At 44.1% G+C, this 22,999-nt stretch overlaps 1 protein-coding gene and 1 long non-coding RNA gene across 4 annotated transcripts in view; one reads left to right on the top strand and one right to left on the bottom strand.

The window, feature by feature from the left end:
• The window catches only part of LOC123480401 (uncharacterized), a 55,092-nt gene extending 36,562 nt beyond the window's left edge, over nt 1–18,530 (bottom strand). For both annotated transcript variants that reach the window (XR_006656406.3, XR_006656405.3), the window contains exon 1: nt 18,166–18,530. This is a non-coding gene — a long non-coding RNA (uncharacterized lncRNA). The remainder of the gene's footprint in view (nt 1–18,165) is intronic.
• Nucleotides 1–22,999, top strand: part of SLC25A43 (solute carrier family 25 member 43) — a 43,898-nt gene that overhangs the window by 7,396 nt on the left and 13,503 nt on the right. For both annotated transcript variants that reach the window (XM_053917237.1, XM_053917238.2), the window contains exon 3: nt 2,417–2,589. In XM_053917237.1, coding sequence (XP_053773212.1) covers nt 2,417–2,589 — 173 coding nt within the window. The remainder of the gene's footprint in view (nt 1–2,416; nt 2,590–22,999) is intronic.

Here is a 22,999-nt window from a genome sequence, read left to right as displayed (position 1 = left end):
CGGAAGCTAAGTGACTTCCCCATGGCCACATGGATAGAAAGTGGAAGAATCTAGCAATATAACACCAGAACCCTCTTTCTTAACCACTGACTGCTACCAATTCCCGGTGGCAGTACGAATACCTACTATTGGACACCCTCACCTGATGCTCCCTTGGCTCATAAAACTCAAGATTAAACCCGATGTCCTCATTAATCTCACACCTGCTCTCCTCTTGTGCTCCCAAATGAATGAGACACCTTTCTTTCACCCCCTGGCCCAAGCCAGAAGAAACCTAGGCTCACTTCAACTCTTCCTCTCATTCCACTCTCACTTTAGTCAGCAACTGCTTTCAAGTTGACCTCTTTGAACTCACCAGTCTATCCCCCTTCTCCATCTCCTCTGCCCTAGGTCATGCTCGCATCACCATTTTCCCCATAGACTTTTACAAGAGGCTCCTCCTACCTGTTCCCAGTCTTGGGTCTCTCCTGCCCCTGTCTGCCGTGTGCACTGCAGCCAGGGTGTGGTGATCTCTCTAAACACAAGATGATTGTTTCACCACCCTCACGCCACTGCCCTGCTCAAAAACCTTCACCGCCTCTTGAGCTACAGGGAAAAGCCCCAATTCTTTATAGCCTACCAGACCCTTCAGAATAGCCTGTCCTACCTCCTCTCCTGTCACACCTCCACCTGCACTGATGCTCCAGCCATACAGAAATATTTGCATTTCCTGGAAATACTACTTACTCCCTTTGTTCATGCTGTTCCCTCTGCCTGGACTGCCTGTCCACTCTATGTTTGATGAACTCCTACTCATTCCTCAAGACTCAGTTGAGAAGTTCTCTCTTCCTATGAAGTCCTTCCTAATTCTCCCTCTGGCAAAATTAACCCCTCTGATCCTAGCGTACCTAAAGCACTTTGTATAGCGCCCCCCACCCCACCCTTATGGCACCTATCAGGGGCCTCACCACACTAGCCGGTGAGCTTTTTTTGTATTCCTTCACCTGGCCTAGGTCTCAGCACATAGCATAAGCTGCACGAATGTTTTCTGAATGAAGGTAAATGGTTCATCATTTTTAATGTGTTTATTAAATATAAATACTATATTATTTTAAGGACAAGCAAACCCTCTGTGTTATCCCCTCTTTTAAATCCCTTTTTGAGGGAGACAGTCCCTCTGTAAGATTAGGATGATTCCCAAAGTTTCTGGAAGTTTGTGAAAGTGCTCCTTGCTCACCATATTTTCCTAGAAAGCTGAGGATGCCATACAGTGCACGGTGCCCACTGGACCCTGATATGGCCACATCATTTCCAAAAACAAGGTCCAGTGACCTCCCTTACCACTACAGTCTCACTCTCCAGTTTTCACAGAATGTTTCCTTCTCAGCTACAGACCAGTCCCTCTTTGTCTCCAGAAGCTGATTAAGTGCAGCCCACTTTTTCTTATGAGATTGATTTTCTTCCAACATTTTATTTTTTTACAATTTCAAACACCCAGAAAAGTTTAATGAAATAGGAAACACCCAGCCCTGGCTGGTGTGGCTCAGTGGATTGAGCGCCAGCCTGCGGACCCAAGGTCACCAGTTCGCTTCCCAATTGGGGCATAGGCCTGGATTGCAGACCGGGTCCCTGGCTGGGGGTGTGTGAGAAGCAACCAATTGATGTATCTCTTACATATTGATGTTTCTCTCCCTCTCTTTCTGTCTAAAATAAATTTTAAAAAAATTGGAAACACACATATAGCCACCACCTAGATGCTACAATTAATATTTGGCTTTATCATGTATATGTGCACCTATCCATCCCTCCAGCATTCATCAATCCATCATATATATATACATATATATACATTCTATATATATTATATATATAGAATAATTTTAGAGAGAGGGGAAGGGAGAGAGAAAGAGAGGGAGAGAAACATCAATGTGTGGTTGCCTCTTGCACGCCCCCAACTGGGGACCTGGCCTACAACCCAGGCATGTGCCCTGACTGGGGATCAAACCAGTGACTTTTTGGTTTGTGGGTCAACAATCAACCCACTGGGCCAAACCAGTCAAGGCTATTTTTGGTGATTTCCATATAACTTGCAAACGTCAATATACTTCACCCCTCAACTCTTAAACATGTATATCATGAACAAGGTTAGAGTTCAATATTTGTTTATGGTTCTTTTTAAAGTAAAATTTACATAGAGTAAAAGTACACAAACCTTTTGCAAATCATTTGATGCATTTTGGGAAATGACACAACCACTATCAAAACAAAGCACATTATCATTACCCAAGAAGGTTTATTCCTGCTGCTTCAGCTGGAGTGATTTTAACAAGCCCAGAGAGGGTCTTGTTTACTTGCCCTGGATTCCCCATAGGCATTTATGTTCTCAAGCCAGTGTTTCCCTAGACCTCAGCAGCCTCTTCCTGATCTTGTTTTGCAGGTGCTCTCCCTTTCTCTGCCGGCTCCCTTCTAGTTTACGTGAACCTGGAGAAAATCTGGAATGAACCCCGAGATCGCTTCTCTCTCCTCCAGAACTTTGCCAATGTCTGCCTGGCTGCTGCGGTGACTCAGACCCTCTCCTTTCCCTTTGACACGGTGAAGAGGAAGATGCAGGTGAGGAGTGATTTTGGAGGGAGTAGTGGGTAGGGGGTAGTGCCTTGCAGTGTTGGTGGGTGGGTAACGACAGTAGAGAACACTGACCCTGAGCAATGTGAGGTTTCCAAGGAGATTGTGACTGCTCACACAGGTACTGTGCAAATCCCCACTCCGGGCCATTTCCGCTGCTAACCTCAGGGCTATTGGCTCCAGCCCAAGCTGCTATTTCATTCCCATGCTCTGCTTTTTTTAGGGCTTTTATTACTCCTCCAGATGGGGCCCAATTTTCTTTTCTCTCTTCCTCTTAGCTGCTATCTCCTGTGACATCATTGAAACCCCCTGGCTCCCTCTCCCTGGGGCCTCCACAGTGAGGAGGAGAGGGCACTGTTTTGTAACCACGCCTTTCCTCAGTGAAACAGACTGGAAAGAATGAAAATAAGCCAGGAGCTATTCAATGACCGGGCTCTAATAGTACCTGAGTCCCTTGCTAAAGAAGTAACTACATTTGAAAAGGATAGGTTTCTTAGTGGGATTGGCCCTGCATTTTTCTCATTGTTACCTGGGAAACTCACGTTTGCTCTATAGGCTACAGAGGCAACAGCCTGGTATCTGAGGGCCCAAAGTGAGTAACTGGCTTAGCCTAGAATCAGCCAATTTTGATTTTAAAAAAATCAGTGGGCCAAGTAAGGTTGGGGGTTACAAACAGGTCTGCACAGTGAGGTTGGGCTCAGAATGGACAACTCTGAGGCTTTGCATCTGCCTTTAACCCTATTTGCTCTCTGATAGCCTCCCTAAAACTCCAGTCCACAGACTTGCCTGACTCCCTGGCCTCTTCTGGGCAAATCTTGATTTCTACGATTAATATATGTTCCTGAAGAGCTGCTTGGATATTAATGTGGGGTCAGTTGAGTCCAGTTTTAAATGATTGATCCCAGCTGAGTTCATTTTTCCATACATCTGTAACTTGTTCCTCCGCAATCTCAGTGGCCCCCAGCTTCCTTTCGGTGGCTTTCTTGGCTGGGCTGGGCCCCACTTACCTCAGCACTAAACAGCCTGAAGGGCCCTGACTGGGTAGCTCAGCTGGTCGGAGTATCAATCTGACACACCAACGTTGCCGGTTCCATCCCCGGTCAGGGCACGTACAAGAGGCCACCAGTGAATGCATCAATAGGTAGAGCTACAAATCAATGTTTCTGTCTCTCTCTCCCCCTTCCTCTCTCTCTCTAAAATCAATAAATGAAAAAACATGTACTCTAAAAAGCGTGAAGGTACTTATCTCACCCTATAGAGAAAAGCTGCCTTCAGAATGACACACATCGTGATGACGTTCACTCCGTCAAACTCTTCCTGTGTCTGGGCTGTGTTCCTTTCCTGTCCTTCGTCAAAACAAATAAATCACTGTCACACTATTGTAATTGTAATATAGATGCAAGTTCAGAGCCTTCTCAGTGCATGCTTATTTGTAATTCATTATTCCTAATTTTAAAAGGACTGTACATAAGCTTAAAAATGGTTAAAATGGTCAGTTTTATGCTATGTCTTGCACAGATTATAGAAAGGTATGAAAAAGAAAACAATAATTACTTATAAGCCCAACATGTATGCACTATAATGATTAATCATTTTTCTTTTATGTATATTTATGTGTGTGTGCTTGTGCACACATGTGGGTGTGCATAAGTGTAAATATATGTAGTACATGTATATGGAAGGTTTTTTTCCCAACACTGCGTTCCTACTGTATATCCTGTATCCTGCTCGGTTCACCTCTTACATAACAGATATTGCCCTAGGCTATCGAGTGTTGAGAATTTCTTTTTAAATCATCACATAATTTTCCACCCTCTAGATGTGCCACAAATATTTTTTAAAACAACAAATATTTATTCTCAAAGTTCTGGAGGCTGGAAGTTTAATATCAAGGTGTTGGTGAGGCCATGCCCCTTTTGAATGCTTTAGTGGAGGATCCTTCCGGTCTTTTCCAGCCTCTGGTAGCCCTCACGGTGCCTTGGTTTGTGGCAACATAACTTCCATCTCTGCCTCCATCATGCCATAAATAACAATTTCTCAGTTTTTTTAATATCTAGGCTCTTTCTGATTCTTCAGTAAAAACCCTTGTATTTTTTCACATTTGTGATGACACCTTTCAGCTGTATTCCTAGAAATCAACTTACAGATCACAAGATAAAAATAATTCTAGTTATTTTCTTAATGAAGTTTGCACCCTAGCAAGGTTGTAAGTTTACACTTGCACCAGCAGTAAGGGTGGTTCACCTCAACTCTCATCAACAGTAATTACTATCACTTTCTAAAGCCTTGGGAACCTAATAGCTGACAAATGCCATTACATTGTTTTAATTTCAATTTCATTGATTATACAAGCAAATCGCACTTTTTCATATATAAATAGGCCCTTTGTATTTTTTTTTTGAAATATTCTCTTTATGTCCATCACTTATTTGTCTAGGATATTCAGCTTTTTCTACTGATTGGTAAGAAGTCTTTATATGTTAAAGATATTAACCCTTTGCCATACATTACCCGTATTTTTCCCTCTTACACATTTGGCTTCTGATGCTATTTATGCACTATTGTTGTTATACATGTTTTTTAGATTTTTATGCAATTATATCTATTACTGGTTTTTGTTTCTATCTTTGCTTTTCTGCATAAAAGGCCTACCCCATCCCACAATGATACGATTATTCATTGATTTAGTTCTTTTTTTTTTTAATATATTTATTGATTATGCTATTACAGTTGTCCCATTTCCCCCCCCACTCCACTCCATCCTGCCCACCCCCCTCCCTCCCACATTCCCCCCCCATAGTTCATGTCCATGGGTCATACTTATAAGTTCTTTGGCTTCTACATTTCCTACACTATTTTTACCCTCCCCCTGTCTATTTTCCACCTATCATCTATGCTACTTATTCTCTGTACCTTTACCCCCCTCTCCCCCTCCCACTCCCTTATTGACAACCCTCATGTTCTAGTTGTTTGCCTAGTTTGCTCTCGTTTTTGTTTTATGTGTGGTCGTTAATAACTGTGAGTTTGCTGTCATTTTTACTGTTCCTATTTTTGATCTTTTTCTTAGGTAACTCCCTTTAACATTTCATATAATAAGGGCTTGGTGATGATGAGCCTCTTCAACTTGACCTTATCTGAGAAGCACTTTATCCTCCCTTCCATTCTAAATGATAGCTTTGCTGGATACAGTAATCTTGGACGTAGGTCCTTGCGTTTAATCTTGGGTAATGTAATTATGATGTGTCTTGTTGTGTTCCTCCTTGGGTCCAGCTTCTTTGGGACTCTCTGCGCTTCCTGGACTTCCCGGAAGTCTATTTCCTTTGCCAGATCGGGGAAGTTCTCCATTCTTTGTTCAAATAAGTTTTCAATTTTTTGTTCTTCCTCTTCTCCTTCTGGCACCCCTATAATTCGGATGTTGGAACGTTTCAAGGTGTCCTGGAGGTTCCTAAGCCTCTCCTCATTTTTCCAAGTTCTTGTTTCTTCATTCTTTTCTGGTTGAATGTTTGTTTCTTCCTTCTGGTCCATACCATTGATTTGAGTCCCAGTTTCCTTCTCATCACTATTGGTTCCCTGTACATTTTCCTTTGTTTCTCTTAGCATAGGCTTCATTTTTTCATCTGTTTTTCGAATAGATTCAACCAAGTCTGTGAGCATATTGATAACCAGTGCTTTGAACTGTGCATCCGATAGGTTGGCTATCTCTTCGTCCCTTAGTTGTATTTTTTCTGGAGCTTTGAAGTGTTCTGTCATTTGGGCCATTTTTTTTGTTTGTCTTGGCGCGTCTGTTACTTTAAGGGGCGGAGCCTTAGGTGTTCACCGGGGCGGGGTAATGCTGGTCGCTGCGCTGTGATGCTGTACGTGGGGGCGGGGCCGAGAGGGAGCAATGGCGCCCGCTTCACTCTCCTCCGGATCTCAGTCTTTCACTCCGCTACCCACAATCAAACTGGGCCCCTCCGGTGCTGGTTCCCGAGTAAGTGGGCCCGTGCACACCCTAGGCCCCTGTGGGTCTCTCCAACAACCTCTCCCGTGAGGCTGGGAGTCTCTCCTGCCGCCCCAACCCCCAGGGGCGCTTTCAATCAGAGGTTTGAGGCTTTATTTCCCCGAGCTGGAGCCCTGGGTTGCGCAGCGGTCTGCTTCTCTGCCCGCAGTTCGTCCGGTTTATCTGTGGGCGAATGTGGTGCCGCAATGTGCTATCCGCCACTCTGCCTGCCCCACTCTCCGCCACTCTGAGTCCGGCCCTCTGGGTTTATCTGTGCAAATGTGGGGCCGCAGGGTCTGCTAGTGCTCGGACTGCCTGCGCCATTTGTCCCACACTCCGCCAGTCTCAGTCCCGCCACAGCCACGCGAGTCCTCTCCACCCCGGTGCCCGTCTCCGCCCCTCCTACCAGTCTGGATGAATGATTATTTTCTGTTTCCTTGGTGTTGGTCCCCCTTGCTGTTCGATTCTCTGTCGGTTCTGGTTGTGCGAGGAGGCGCAGTGTGTCTACCTACGCCGCCATCTTGGTTCTTCCGATTTAGTTCTTTTTAAACAAAGATTTTAGTTATTTACTTTTAGAGAGAGGGGAAGGAAGGGAGAAAGAGAGGGAAACAGCAATGTGCTAGAGATACATTGATCAGCTGGTCTCGTGCGCCCCCTACTGGGGACCTGGCCCAGAACCCAGGCATGTGCCCTGACTGGGAATCGAACTGGTGACCCTTTGGTTCACAGGCCGGTGCTTGATCCACTGAGCCACACCAGCCAGGGCTATATAGTTCTTTAAATACATTTTTATTATAATTTTTACACTTAACAGTTTAACATATTTTAAATTAACCTGGGATATGACATGCGAGAATCATCTGACTTTTATAAAAAATAGTTTACCAATTGTTTAAGGATATGTTAACTTAAAAATAAAAATGCCTTTCACAGTGAAAGACAAGAGGCACTTATTTGAGATCAAACAAGTCATTTGGGATGCACTGATTCAGGCAGAAGACAGAGTAGCATTCTGCTTAGGAGACAAAGGTAGTGGTTATTTGTCAGAAATGGAAGGGGGACAGTTACATCAATAGAAGGAAGGTATTTCTATTTGTTACAACATAATGATATTAATTCGAAACAATGCTTAATTTTCAACGTGGTAGTCATCAGTCCTGTAGTCATAATATGTGCTATCTTGTTATCTTTGAAGACAGTCCTTTGGGGCATAAGGTTGCTTAGGCCCAGCCCAAAGGTTATTTTTTCCCTGTGGAAACATTCCAAAGCTTGAGGGATAAGATGTGCAAAGCAATTTTCCTGGAATGACAGCTCTGGCTCCATTTTAAAGTGGCTCCGTTTATGTCAGTTTTCTTAACATACCATTTTTGAAATAATGTTTCTTTTCCCCTCTATTCTGTGACGCAACTTTTACCACATCCTAGGTGTTTACATATTCTGGGGTCTGTCTTCGGCTGTGTATCATGTTCTGTTGATCTGTCAGTCTGTTCCTGTGCTGGTACCACACTGTTTCAATTCCTCTAGCTCCGTAATATCTGTTTTTATTAAAAATTTTATTTATTTATTTTCAGAGAGAGGGGAAAGAAGGGAGAAAGAGAGGGAGAGAAACACTGATGTGTGAGAAAAGCATCAATCAGCTGCCTCTCACATGTCCCCATTGGGGGACCTGGCCTGCAATCCAGGCACGTGCCCTGACCGGGAATTGAACTGGTAAATTTTCATTCTGGGGGATGATGCCCAACCCAATGAGCCACACCAGCCAGGGCTGTAATACCTTTCAATAGGTGGCAAAACACCTCCCTTCTCATTGCTCTTCTTTTCAGCATTTCCTTGATTATTCTCAGTCATTTGTTTCTCCTGATGAACTTTAGAATTACCTTGTGATTATGAATGGAGTTATGTTAAACCTACAAACTTGGAATGATCCATGCAAGATATTTTGTCTTTTACTTAGGAATGCCATATATTTCTTTTAGTTTCAGTCATCTTTCTTTAGATTGAACTATATATAATTGCCAATATTCTACCATTTTTAAATGATTTTTCAAAACTTGTTGATTTAAGAGAGAGAGATTTGTTTCACTCATTTATGCACTCATTTGTTGATGCTTGTATGTGCCCTGAGTGGGGACAGAACCTACATCCTTGGCATATTGGGACAATGCTCTAGCCAACTAAATTACCCAGCCAGGGCTAATATTCTACCTTTACCTTTTTACATACTCAAATGGTAATTTCATATGGTTCAATCCTTAGAAAAATTGATTTCTTCATGTGGTAATTATGTTTTTTCTTTAGAAAAAGATAGCTTTTTAAAAACAATGTCAAGGAAAGGTTTAGTAGGAAAGATTTACGATATACTAGAAGCTTTTTATTCATTTTTTAAAAACTCTCCCCTAAGAATTTCTTTTACCGTCAGGAGTGAGAATAGGCTCTCACTGGTTGAACATCAGAAGGTGGATGAAACAAAGGCTGCTGATGGCACTGGCGTCCGTGCTACAACCAACCCACCCTGAATGTGCCCGATCTCGTCTGAAATAGTAGAGCCAGAGGCATCTCTCCAATACTTTCTGCCACCTCTTAGAATTTAGTGTTCCTTATGCATAGTTTAAGGCCTTCAGGCTAGTGGTAGGGGTAATCAATGGAAAAGGTAAAATTCTGGGACCAGTTCCAATGTGTGAGGTTCTTTCCCCACACCAAGCAGTTCTCCAACACCAGCTGGGTGTCCTAAAATGGAACTCAGTTCTTTTTTTTTTTTTTAAGATCTTTCATTTATTTCCAGAGAGAAGGGAAGGGAGGGAGAAAAAACATCAATGTGGAGAGAAACATTGATCTGTCTCTCTCGCACCCCTCAACCAGGGACCCGGCCTGCAATCCAGGCATGTGCCCTAACCGAGAATCAATCGGTGACCTTTCAGTTCTCAGGATGACACCCCATCCACTGAGCCACACCAGTCAGGGCTCAACTCAATTCTGACACTATCTACCTGGAGATAGCATCAGATCACAGGGTAAGAGCTTAATTCCACTAGACAACCACCCCCCGTTCAGATACCAATCTCAAGTCCAGGTGCTTCTGACTGACTGGCTATAAATCAGAGGTTCCCAGGACCCCATCCTTAAGTTGACTTAATTTGCTAGAGCAGCTAGTAGAACTCAGGAAACCAGATTACTCACTAGATTACCAGTTTATTACAAAGGATATTAAAGGGTATGAATCAACAGTCAGGTGAAGAGATTCACAGGGCACAGTCCCAAACAAAGGAGCTTCTGTTCCCATGGAATTTGGGACTTGGCACTGTGGCACCTGGATGTGTTCTGCTTCACCATCCTGGAGTCTCTCTGAGCCCTGTGCTTTGGGGGTTTTATGGAGGCTTCATTACATAGGCATGACTGACTAAATCATTGGCCAGTTGTGACTGATCCATGCTCCAGCCCCTCATCCCTCCCAAGAGGCCAGGGAAGCGGGACTGAAAGTTCAGCCTTCAATCACACAGTTGGTTCCCCTGGCAACCAGCCTCCATCCTTCGGTGCACTCCAAAAGTCACCTCATTCACACAAGCTTAGGTGTGGTTGAAAGGATATTGTTATGAATATCAAGACATCTTTATCACTTTCATCACTTAGGAAATTGCAAGGGCTTCAGGAGCTCTGTGCCAGAAATGGGGATGAAGGCCAAATATATATATATATTTCTTATTATAAATCATAGTATCACAGAGGGTTTTAGATAAAATTCAATGACATCTAAACGTGGGAGTGGGGTTTCAGTCTTCCCTATAACCTTTTAGTTTTCCTTTATCCCCCTGAGAGCTAGAACAATGATCTCTTCTGGGGGAATCTAGACACTACTACATTCTACTGTGGAATATTTATATACATACAACAATGTCCTGTAAACCAGGGTAAGGTATATGAGAAGTGGGTATTTGGGGGTAAACTTGCTAATCTTTCCCCTTGTATAGAAACCCTCTAAATAATGCATGCACGGAGTTTCAACAAGAAGCTTTGAAATAAATGCAAAGTCATAATGATTGTGTAAAAAAATCCAAAGAGGCAATTGCTGTTTTCAAAAAGTATGATCAGCATCCAGTTATGAATAACATCATAAATGGCATCCAAAGATATAGGAAATGAATTCCTAGGATTTTGGTCAAAGTGTTATTTAACAGGGGTGAACAAACATCATAATACCTTGTCCGCTCTACTTTTTAAAAAAAGTAATTCCCAAGGCAGAATCAGAGGCTCTTAAATGTAAACATGCATTGCTTTCCCTGGCCATTAGATGTCGCTGCAGTAAATGGAGCGTACCTGAGCACTATCTGAGGGTATTAGAGCCAGGGCGCTTAAAACCTCCTAATCCCTGCTTGAAATTCATATTCAGTTTGGAGGATAAGGGGCCTAGAAACAACAGTCGAACTCTAAATTCTGCTGTAGTTGTTGTTTCTTCCTGCAAAGCACACAATCCAAATTCTCCAAGAAGAGAGAACTTTAATAACAATCTCCCCTCAGGGGAGTAGGCAGAGTTTGCCAGCAGAATTTGTAAGGAGGGAGCTTTGTAGGCAACCATGTGCTCTAACCAAGCACACTTAGTGATAACATTTAAATTCCATTGGGTGTCCTTGTTGCACTGCTGGTCAGGAAGCAAGTCCACATCAAGTGTCTTACCCCACACTGACTGGCTGCTTTGCCCAAATGTCTCCTTCTAATACATTTTCCTGCACACACACACACAGATACACACTGCCTGTTTAATGCCACATCAGGTTGAAACTCTCTGGAACATTAATGACAATCAGAAGTCTTGTTTAACCAGCTGGGCCCTTCCTTCACTGTGCTTACTCTCATTTTATTCCTTTTTCTTTTTCTTGCCCTGGCTCCTGGCTGGCATGCTAGAGAATGGAGAGGTAAATAAATTATGCATGTGCATGTTTTGATGGCATGGTTTCTGGCGGGAAGGGGGTGGATATGCCCTCTGTTCAAATGGAATGAGGTACCCCCCCATCTGGCGTGCTTTCACAGACGCCAAGACCACCCTGCCTAAAATCTCTGTGGCCACACTTCAGTGCCTTTCAGTTCAAATTCTTCCAGGTATGGCTTGGCCTTTCCACCTTCATATCTCCCACACCTGGCCCAGAGCCTGGGCCTGAAGAGGTTAGTGACATTATTGTATTGAGAGAGTAGAAAGGGTAAAAATTGATGAAGATTAATTAATCTCACTAATCTGTGGGCTCCTAATAAGGATTTAGAATTCTTGAGCAAATAATTCTCTGGACAGGCACCTGTGGAGGAGAGGGGGTGACAGGCTGCCCTGAACATCCAAGGAGCAGCTGAGAATATGACACCTCCTGGGAGGAGCAGGAAGGAGGCACCAGGCATTAGCTTGATTCCCCCATAGCTCTACCTGCCACCCTCCCGTGTTGCCCATATTAGGTGTGTCCATTTCATCAAATATAAAACTGAGTGTCAGCCTGTTGCTTTACACCCCGGGGGACTTTGACCCCATCAAGCTCACAAGGTAAGCAGGATTGGGCCAGGTCAGCATTTGAACTGAAAACACATAAGATGAAGGACAAAGGTAGTGTCCAAGTGGCACAGCTGACAAAGCAAAATACACACGGTACCTGAGTGAAGGGAGGCCCTGGCCTATTCAAACAGAGATGCTGAGCCTGACCGAGATGCTTAACACCTCGGCTGCTTTTAGTCAACCGGACACTGTTGCTTCACCAGTCCCTACCAGAGTCTCCCTCCCCTACACACGGTTTCTCATGCTCAAATCCACATCTTCATCCCCGGTCCCACATTGCAGACATTACCATTTAGCTATCACCTCTCCACTGACACCTCTAACTGAATACGTATTAAACGGACTTCTTCCTCCGAAACGTTCTTCCCAAGAGTTTTCCATTTCAGTGCCACCATTCCCCCAGTTACCCGGGCTGGAAACCCACAAGTTATCTTTGAGTGTCCTCTTCCCCTACCCCCAATCAACCTTGAGGCCAGTTGGTTCTTCATTCCCAACATTCCCAACGCTCCCACACTGGTCTTTCTTTTTGTCACTGTCCCTGTCCTAACCTGGGACCTTAACAGGTCATACCTAGGCTATTGCAGCAATCCTATGATCGGCCTCCAGGATTAATTCTAAAAATGACCCTGGAGCACCGATGTACCTGGCACTGTGCAAAGTGCTTTAACTCGTTATCTTATTTAATCCATACAACAGCCCTATAAGGTGGGTACTGTGCCTATCAAGCCCATTTTACAGATGAGAAAACCAAGGCACTGGAAGGTTCTGTAGCCTGCCCGAGTTCACCCACCCAGTAATAGCTGGAATTTGAGAGCAGATAGCGTGTCTCTGGCAGCAATACTCATTTAAGTCCCTCCAGCCCGCCTCATAGCTTCTTCCAGACTAACTTTCTTAAGATCTGCCTGGTTTTGTCCTTCTTTGTCGCCCCTAGAGAGTAAAGGCTGAGCCTCTTGGCCTGCCATACTGCCCTTACCAATTTTGCCACCCTCGTTGGCATAGAGGCCCTCTATAGCAGGAGTTGCAAAATCAAACAGCAGGAACTTGGAAGTAACATGAAAGAGAGTAAATAGGAAAATGCAGATAATGTACAGTTGCCCCCTAAAGAATAAGCTTTCGAATGTGTTCTGAGCCATCAAGGTCTTTGGCTTTCAAAAGCATTCTGGGGAACTAACCGCACTGTGCTCACCACATGTGATTAGCATCCAAATGTGAATAGCAGAGAAGAACAAAGTGAGCCAGCGGAGGCGGAGGCAAGCAAGCTCCCCCTTCCCAAAGGATGGATGCCATTTAGAAATGTGGGCCCAGTTTTTCAAGGGAGCCTAAAATCCAGATTTTTATGTAAAATCTCCCCATTTGTCAATGTTGGCAAATAAAGTTAGGTAAATACTGCCGGGGCTAAACAAAACACCCCTTTTTATAACCTCTGCTCTGTTCAAGCCTCCACTTCAATCAAAATGATCTTAGTCCACCTCCCTCATCCCCCTGAAGAACAAGCACATGTCGCATATGAAGCACCGCTGCCTGGAGCATCTATCTCCACCTCCTTAAAGCTCAACTGAGGTTTGCCTCAGTGATGGCTGTGTCTTCTGACCTAAAATAGCACATACCTGTTCCTTTTGTTTGACAAACGAGTTGGCTTTTCCCACCCCCTAAAGAGCATCCCATCCTGATGGAGAAAGGCAGGTGTTTCGCCTTTGTAGAGCCACAATGGGGTGTTCCACATCACCGAGGAGGGGATTGTGGAGCAAGAAAAGCCAGTTAACTAACAATGTGCTCTAGCAATAATTAAAGATGCTATGTTTTCACTGTCACCCCACCCCACCCCCAAGGGCACTGCTATTTTGTGGCAGTTTTGTGGGTGAATAAACCCTTTGAAATGATGCTGTTAGTCTGTGCGTGCCCTCTGACCCAGCCGATTGAATTTCCAAAGCATTTTCCTACATGCCTCCACTTCTCCCATCTCTACACCATTGCTCTGTCTCTCTATCCTGTCAAAGCCACATCCTGAGGTCTTCTGTCACCTCCTGCAGCAGCAGGAGTTTGCTTCTGAATGCACGTAGCGCACACTCACTATGGCTCTCTTAGGCCCGTGTAACATGCTTCCCTGTGCTATAATCATCTGTGTCATTATTCCTCCAGACTATGAGCTCTTTGCCCATGGGATATATATCTTACTCATTTGTACATCCCCACAGTACATAGCCTCGTGTAGCAGGCACTTGATACTTGTTTAAAAATGAATGAAGTTCAGGCCTGGCTTATGGTATCTCACTGTGTGTGAGTACAGAATCGAACCTTAGCTGCCACTGGGTGAGCTCCAACTCTGTGTGTTTGTCCCCGTGCAGAACGTAAGAACAGCCTGCTCTAAGAAAACCCCTGTTTTGTCCCCTGCCTGTAATAATCCTCACTCTGATAAGGCACTAGCTTCTTCCTGCCTTAACAGTCAGGTTTTATTTAATCTCAGCCCAAACAGCTGTTAACATTTCAAGATAGGTAAATATGCTGACAGGACAGAGTAAAATAATCATAACACCGTTTGGATGTATACCCCGCTTCAGCGCAACCTCCCACCGCTGTGTATGGTGCCTGGAAATGCTTGACAAATCAGAGCATCATAGAACTTATATTTGTTAGTTTCTCAATTTCACTAAATGTGACCTGATGTAAATGAATGTGTCTAAATCTATGCTATCCTTTGGTAGGGCGCTTTTGTCAGGGGTAAGGTTGGGGACAAAATATGTCAGGAGGAGGTAATGAAAGGAGAGTGTTCCCTGGGATTAAAAAATCATAATAATATACCTATCATTTATTGTTCATGTAATATGGACAAGGCCATTTAACATCCCATTCTACTCTTTTTATAGACCCTATGAAATAAGTGCCAATATGATTCCTATTTTCTTTTTTTGTAACTTTTTAAAAAGATTTTCATTTATTTATTTTTAGACAGAGGGGAAGGGAGGGAGAAAGGGAGAGAAACATCAATGTGTGGTTGCCTCTCGCACGCCTCCTACTGGGGACCTGGCCTGCAACCCAGGCATGTGCCCTGACTGGGAGTTGAACCGGTGACCCTTTGGTTCACAGGCCCGCAATCAAGCCCCGGAGGCACACTAGCCAGGGCTGATTCCTATTTTCTAGACGAGGAAATGAGACACAGAGAGGGTCAATAATTTGCCTAACAGTCACATAGCTAACAAGTGGTGGGGGTGGGATGGAACCCAGGTCTCTCCTTCTTCAGGCCCATGCTTCATCCACCAGAAGTACAGGGGCTTGTTCCTAGGTGCTAGGCAATCAGTTCATTTTTTTTTAAGTTCCTTTGCCCCAGGCTTGGCAGTAGTGGAAGAGGGCAAAGAAAACCTAACCTTGAGAACTGGGTGCTCACAGTGTGGGGCAGAAAAATAACTTTCCTTGTACTCTCCTAAGTTCTTCTGATTGGACCAATAATAAAATTAGCACAAGGCAGAGTAACAGGAGAACATTTATTACATAGGTACAAGTAATAAATGTAGGTACATGTAGTAAGTGAAGTCCCAGGGGTCTGGGACTTCAAAGGGAAAGTAGGCAGTTCACAGGTAGATGAGAAGGAACAAATATGTGGTGAACAAGTTATTGCCTGGTCATCCAGAAACAATGGGATCTCGTGGGCAGTCTGACAGACTTTATCAGATTGCTGGGGTCCCACTGTTGGAACATGTAGCTCCTATTATGATGCTAAGGTAATAACTCCCTTCCTTTAAGCAGCTTTTTCTATCTGAATTCCTTTAGGCACGTAAGGGGGAAGGGTCAAAATTTCCTTCTGAGTCTTTCATTTCTTAATAACCAGCTTAAAATAATCAAATCCAAAAAAGCATATTTTGGGGTAGCAAACTCTGCTTCCCCTCCCAGTTGCAAGAGCAGTTGAAAAACAAAACAAAACAAAACACAATAGTGTACAAGCTCAGAAACAGGCAAGAGCCTGGCTTTGGCCAGGGAGTGGTTAACTCAAGCTGGAGGGGAGGGGAAATCTTTGGAAAAGCAGGCTGGCCAGGGCTTGCTTTAGTCCCTGGCAGCCTGACAATGGAAGGCTTGAAGCTGGCAGACAGAATGAGGAGCATCGATCATTCAGCAGCCATGGACCTTTGGCCAGTTACAAACTGATTAAGCTGCTCAGAGGGACTGGGGAGAAAGCCCCACTGGCTCTCCGAGCTCCTGGGAGAGCAGACGCAAAGCCTCCCGAGGGGAAAGGAAGTTGTGATCATCACACCTGCTAGGAGCTGCTAACAGTTTTCAAGTTTTTGGCCTGGTTCAAGGTTTCTTGGTTGACATAGCATCCATTCTCAGTAGGAACAGAGCTCTGTTTTCCCAACAGAGCCAGTTTACCTGTCCTGAAGTACAAACACTGCTGGGCTCTAGGCTGTTGGGGTAGTGGAAGAAGATAGGAACATTACCTTTAGTTTGCTGCATTTTCAATTCCTTGTTTTTGTCTCACTTTGGGGCCTGGCCCCTTTGGGGACTGACTACTTCTCCCTAAGTCAGTGGCATTGCCTTGGCAGTCTGGCATAAAAGGCCAGTTTTGGGCTCCAGGTAGATGTCTGGATATCACCTTAGGCATGGTGGATTTGAGCATCATTGTTAAGGTCTAGGGAAAGGAAAACACTCCCCTTTGGGTTTTTTCCCCCAAAAGGTATAGAGTGCAGTAAATACGTCACGTGTGGCAGTTGTTGACCATGGAAACAACTGTCCCTAGAGGTCAGGCAAGGAAGGCGTATGGAGGAACCTTCTTCATTCCATTCTTTGTGAAATCACTCTGCCCTTTTCTCCTGACCTGAGCTGGCTAACTCCTTTGAAGAGATAAAGTCTGGGAATCAAAATGCCCTAAGCAGACTTCTTTGCACTCCTCTAAACAGTAATAGCAACTAAGATGGGAGTTGATCCCCCTCTCCACGCTCACCCCACCTCCAGAGTGTGGGTGAAGGGAGAGGTAGGGGAAAAGGAAACAAACCTCCCAGAAAAGGACGCTGTCAGCTAAGACCCGCAGCTGGGAGCAGTCATCTGCCCCTCCTGCTGTCAGGAGACGCCGAGAGCTTGCTGGCCTTGCGGGCACTGGCCCCTCCCCCACTGGCCTCAAACCACTTCTATAAATGGGATGGAGGGTACCTTGTAGGTGGGCCATGCCGACAAATCGGCCTACACCTACTTTTGTGGAATCCCCGCTGGGCCTTTAGAAGCCAGTTTTCACCTCTTTTTCCCATGTAGCTGTCGCTTGTTTGTTTTTGATGGCTGTGTTCATCTTAAAGCTTTAATGGGCAGAGTGGCTCCATGGTCAGGAGTGTGGACTTTGGACGCCAGTTCTCCCCTTAGTCCAGCATGAACTTGGGTAAGCCATGAGCCCTCTCTGAGCCTCATCTTCCTCACCTGTAAAACATGGGCAGAAGCATAGTGCCTCGCTCATATACGGAGAGAGGAGATTGAATTGGGTTAATGCAGATACAGAGCCAGGCACGTGACAAATATTCAGTAAAGCCGACGTGCTATTTTTATTGTTCTTGAAGCATCTCTTCAGAATCTACGTAGGGCACCGAAGGCCTGATTACAACTATAAAAGCTGGTCCAGGTGTGTTTTTATGTTTCCTGTGATTGCTGTAAATACACAATGAGTTAGCATCACAAAACCCCCAAGACCCTCTGTAAATAATGACAAGCAGGGGTGGTCGGAGCATTAATTATTCCTTTGTTCAGTTCCTTTAATGGGCATTTACCTAGATCCTAGGGGCTACCATGTGCAAGTAATGCATATGTCTGTTTGTTCCCAGACTTCTGAAAACTCATCTTCCAAATCCTTTCCCTCACCCTTCCTACCGGATCTCACTCCCAATCAAGGTGACACTAAAAGTTGGCGCTTCCAGCTGCTGCTGCGTGCGCTCCCCTGGCCCCATCCTGGGCAGCCTAGCAGCTCTGCTCACTTGCATCTCAATTGCTTTCTCTAGCCTGACCCAGCTGCACTTTTGGTTTCCCCACCCCATCCCCCACCACCACCCAGGAACTGTGTCTCTTCTCTCTTTCCAAGCGGAATACTAACCTGCTGTGTATTTGCTCTCTCCCCCGTCTGTTGTCTTGTTATCCTGGGCTTTCTGAGCAGCTGGTTAGTCCTCCAGCCTGCTGCTGAACCATGAGGTGCGCACGTCAGCCACAATGGAGGGTATCTTCTAGGTGGGCCATGCTAGGGTCAGCTATCTGCACCCGCTTTTGTGGACACCCCTACTGCAGAGCCACAGTGTGTCCCAGTTCTGGGGACCTGGCTCTGCCAAGAGAAACTTGGGCCATGTGGTTCACAGGACAGAAAGGTCTTTTTACTTCAATACGATTGGCTTCCTTTGTTTGTTTGATTACCGGGGATTTGCCAGATGACAAAAGCCTCCCACCACAACTGCCTTCCAGGCAGGTGTGCCCTCCGATGGTTTGGAAATGGGACAGCTTGGTCTCCAGCTTGTGTCCCATACGTCCAAAGAAGACAGAGTCGTTTCCAACCAACAGGAAAAGGGTTCTAATCTCCTGTTTGCTCTAACTAGCAGGCTCTTCTTTTCTTTGTTTTGTCTCTCCTTTTAAATGCCTCTTTAAAATTGACTTTATGTTTTTAGAAAAGTTTTAGGTTCACAACAAAATTGACAGGAAAGGGTGGAGGATGGGTGAGAGGCAAAAGCGAGTAAGAGGGACAAACTTCCAGTTATAAAATAAACAAGCCACAGAGAGGTGGTGTGCAGACAGGGAATGTAGTCAGTAATAGTGTAATGACTTTGCGCAGTGATAGAGGGTTACCAGACTTACCATGGTGGTCACCTCATAAGGTATATAAATGTCAAGTCACTAGGTTGTACACCTGAAACTAATACAATATTGTATTCCAACTTACTTTAATTAAAAGAAAATTAATTGAAAGGAAGGTAGAGAGACTTTTCATGCATTACCAACTTCCCCACCAGAATGGGTACATGTTGTAATTCAGGAACCTACACTGACACGTCATCATCACCCGGAGTCCAGTTTATCTCAGAGCTCACTCTTGGTGGTGTACATTCTGTGGGGATGAACAAATGCACCCATCATTGTAGCATTATACAGAGTATTTCCAATGCCCTAAAAATCCTCTGCGCTGCCTATTCACCCCTCCTTTCTCCCCCAAACCCTGGCAACCACTGACCTTTTTACTGTTTTCATAGTTTTCTAGAATGTCAGATAGTTGGAATCACACAGTATGTAGTCTTCCTTCCTCCCTCCCTCCCTTCCTTCCTTCATCACTCTTTTTACATAGAATTTATCGTGGTGACATTGGTTAATAAAACTATATAGGTTTCAGGTGCACAATTCTATAATACACCATCTGTGTATTTTACTGTGTGTTTGCCAGCCCGAGTCAAGTCTCCTCCCATCACCATTTATCCCCCCTTTTCTATTTTCTACCTTCCCCATCCCCCTTTCCCTCTGGCAATTACCATACTGTTGTCTGTGTCTGTGAGGGTTCTTTTTTCCTTAATCCCTTCACCTTTTTCACCCAGCGTCCTAACGCCCCTCCTCTCTGGCAGCTGCCAGTCTGTTTCTATTTTGCTTATTAGTTCAGTTTGTTCATTAGATTCCACATATAAGTGAAATCACGTGGTGCTTGTCTTTCTCTGACTGCCTTATTTCACCTAGAATAATGTTCTCCAAGCCCATCTATGCTGTCTTAAAAGGTAAGATTTCCTTCTTTTTACAGCCAAGTAGGATTCCATTGTGTAAATGTCCCATAGCTGCGTTATCCACTCATCTACTGATGGACACTTGGGCTGCTTCCATGTCTTGGTGATTGTAAATAACACTGCAATGAAATAGGGGAGCTTATATTCTTTCAAATTAGTGTTTGAGGTTTCTTTGGTTATATTCCCAGAAGTGGGATTGCTGGGTCACAAGGCAGACCCATTTTAAATTTTTTGACGTAACTCCATACTGCTCTCCACAGTGGCTGCACTCTGATTGGTTTGGGGTTTTGGGGTCTTTTTTATAGTAATGTGCATTTAAGTTCTCCCTCTGTGTTTTCATGGCTTGACAGCTCATTTCTTTTTCATGCTGAGTAATGTTCCATTGTCTGGATGTACCACAGTTTATTTATCCATTTACCTAAGGACACCTTGATTGTCTCCAAGCTTTGGCAATTAGGAACAAAACTGTTGTAAAAAACATCCATGTGCAGGTTTCGTGTGGATATAAGTTTCCCACTTATTTGGGTAAATACCAAGATCTAGCCTAATCTAATCATCAGAATTGCTGGATCGTATGTTAAGAATGTATTTAGTTGTGTAAGAAACCAGCCAACCGTCTTCCAAAATAACCACACCATTTTGCATTCGCACCAGCAATGAATGAGAGCTCCTGTTGCTCCACATGCTGCAGCATTTGGTGGTGTCAGTGCTCTGGATATTGGCCATTGTGATAGGTGTGCAGTGATATCTCATGGTTGTTTTCATTTGCATTTCCCTGATGACATATGATGTGCAGCACCTGTTCATATGCTCACTTACCATCTGTAGATATTATTTGGTGAGGTGTCTGTTAAAGTCTTTGGCCCAATTTTTAGTTATTCTCTTATTGTTAAGTTTCAGGTAGTTTTGTATATTTTGGATAACAGTCATTCATCAGTTGTGTCTTTTGCAAGTACTATCTCCCAGTCTGTGGTTTGTCTTCTCATCTTCTTGATTAATGCTCTTTTAAAATTATGTACTGTACCTTTTACATCGCTAACATATACATTTGATACAATATTATATCAGTTTCGGGTGTACAGCCCTGTGATCAGACATTTATATAACTTAGGAAGCGATCACCCTGATAAATCTAGTGCCCACCTGGCTCCACACATAGTTTATCGTATTATTGACTATATTCCCTACGCTGTACTTTACATCCCCGGAACTATTCGGTAACTACCCATTTGTGCTTCTTAAATCCTCCCCCTTTTCCACCCACCCCCCGAATCTCCTCCCATCTGGCAACCATCAAAATGTTCTCTGTATCTATGAGTTTGTTTCTGTTTTGTTTGTTCATTTATTTTGATTTTTTAGATTCCACACATAAGTGAAACCACATGGTATTTGTCTTTCTCTGTCTGACTTATTTCACTCAGCATAATAGATGTAGCATTTCTTTAACTACCCTCTGTTGGTGGACATTTAAATTATTTCCAATTTTCTGCTATTACTAACAATACTGCAACAGAAGTCCTTATAAAATACATCAGTTCCCACATGGGCAAATATATCTGTAGAATAAATTCCTAGAAGTAGGATTGCTTTGGTCAAAGGGTGTGACTTTTACATGTTTATACAATATTGTTTATTTCAGTACTCATGGAAAGAATGAACAACCTGAAATGTTGCCTTTGCAACATTTTGGCCTCTTTGGAGTTTTATCACAGAAACCATCAAGTGCTTGGCTTTGACACATTTGTCTTTTATCTTGATCTACTGCAAGTTTGTTTCTTCTTTCCCCCAGATCCAGCTAGGCGGAGGAAATGGTAGGTTTGAAGGCTTGGAGTCAGAAAGGATGTATAGTAGGGTCAGCAGCATGGATTATAGGATCAAGAAAGGGCTTTCAAGGTCATTTAACTCCAATCTCCTCACTAGACATGTGAACAAACTTAGGTTCAAACGACTTGGTCAAGGTGATACAGATAGCAGCAGGGCCAGGACTAGCACTTGGCTGCTCTGGTGTTTTTCAGATGGCGCTGTGCTGCAAAACGCAGCGTGCCCACCCTGGGGTCTAGACGCCTATGGGATAATTGCCTAGGTTCATGTGGAGGGAGTGTTTAAGTTCAGGTCCTATGACTAGCAGCCTGACATGTTTGTTTCTCTTTACTAGTAAGATACTGTTTGGGCAAACGGCAGTGTAGCATTCCAGTCTAGTGGGTTGGTTTAGTCCTTAGCATCCTTATCTCTTCTCCAAGTTTAGATAATAATAATGATAGTAATAATGGTAGTTATTTATATAGTGTTTGCTATATGTCAAATGCTATTCTAAGCATTTTATATGTATTTCATTTAATCTTGACAATAATCCTACAAGGTAAGTATTATTATCACCCCATTTTACAGATGAAGAAATTGAAGCTCTGAAGGTCAAGGCATTTGCTCAAGGTCACAGAGCTAGTGAGCGGCAAAGCATGGACTCGGTCCAAGCAGTCTGGCTTTAGGGCCCACATACTTTTCCCAATCACTCTCAGTGTCAGCAGCAAGGTAGTAGACTCAGGGCTGGACCCTGAGTGGCTTTGTGCTTTAGGGGCCTACACAACCCTAGCTGCTCATCAGAACCACTTGAGGAGCTTGCCAAAAATGCTTATGTCCAGGCCTCACCCTAGGTCAGTTAAATCACAGTCTCTAGGGGTGGATTCCAATCATTGATGGTTTTGAAAAGCTTCCCTAGTTAAGCCAATATGCAGCTAAGGTTGAGAAGCACTGGAATATAGCCTTACCATTCCTTCTTCCTTTGGATGTGTTTTAGTTCAAGCTGGTACAACAAAATACTATAGGCTGGGAGGCTTAAACAACACTACTCACAGTTCTGTAGGCTGGGAAGTCCAAGGTCAAGGTGGCAGTACATGCAGTGTCTGGTGAGAACCCACTTCCTGGTTTGCAGACAGCCACCTTCTTGCTGTGTCCTCACATGGTGGAGTGAGAGAGATCATCTGTCTAAATATTATCATTATAAGGGCACTAATCCCATTCATGAGGGCCCCACCTTCATGACCTGATCACTTCCCAAAGGCCCCATCTCCACATACCATCACACTGGGGATCAGGCCTTCAACGTATGAATTGTGGGGGCACACAAACATTCAGTCCCTAGCAGGAGGCAACCAGCAATACATGTTTTCCTTTGTGTTCTGA

The sequence above is a fragment of the Desmodus rotundus genome, chromosome X (genome assembly GCF_022682495.2).
Source record: "Desmodus rotundus isolate HL8 chromosome X, HLdesRot8A.1, whole genome shotgun sequence".
NCBI lineage: Eukaryota > Metazoa > Chordata > Mammalia > Chiroptera > Phyllostomidae > Desmodus > Desmodus rotundus.
Note: the sequence above shows the minus strand (reverse complement) of the source record. Positions and strands in the feature narration are given on the sequence as shown.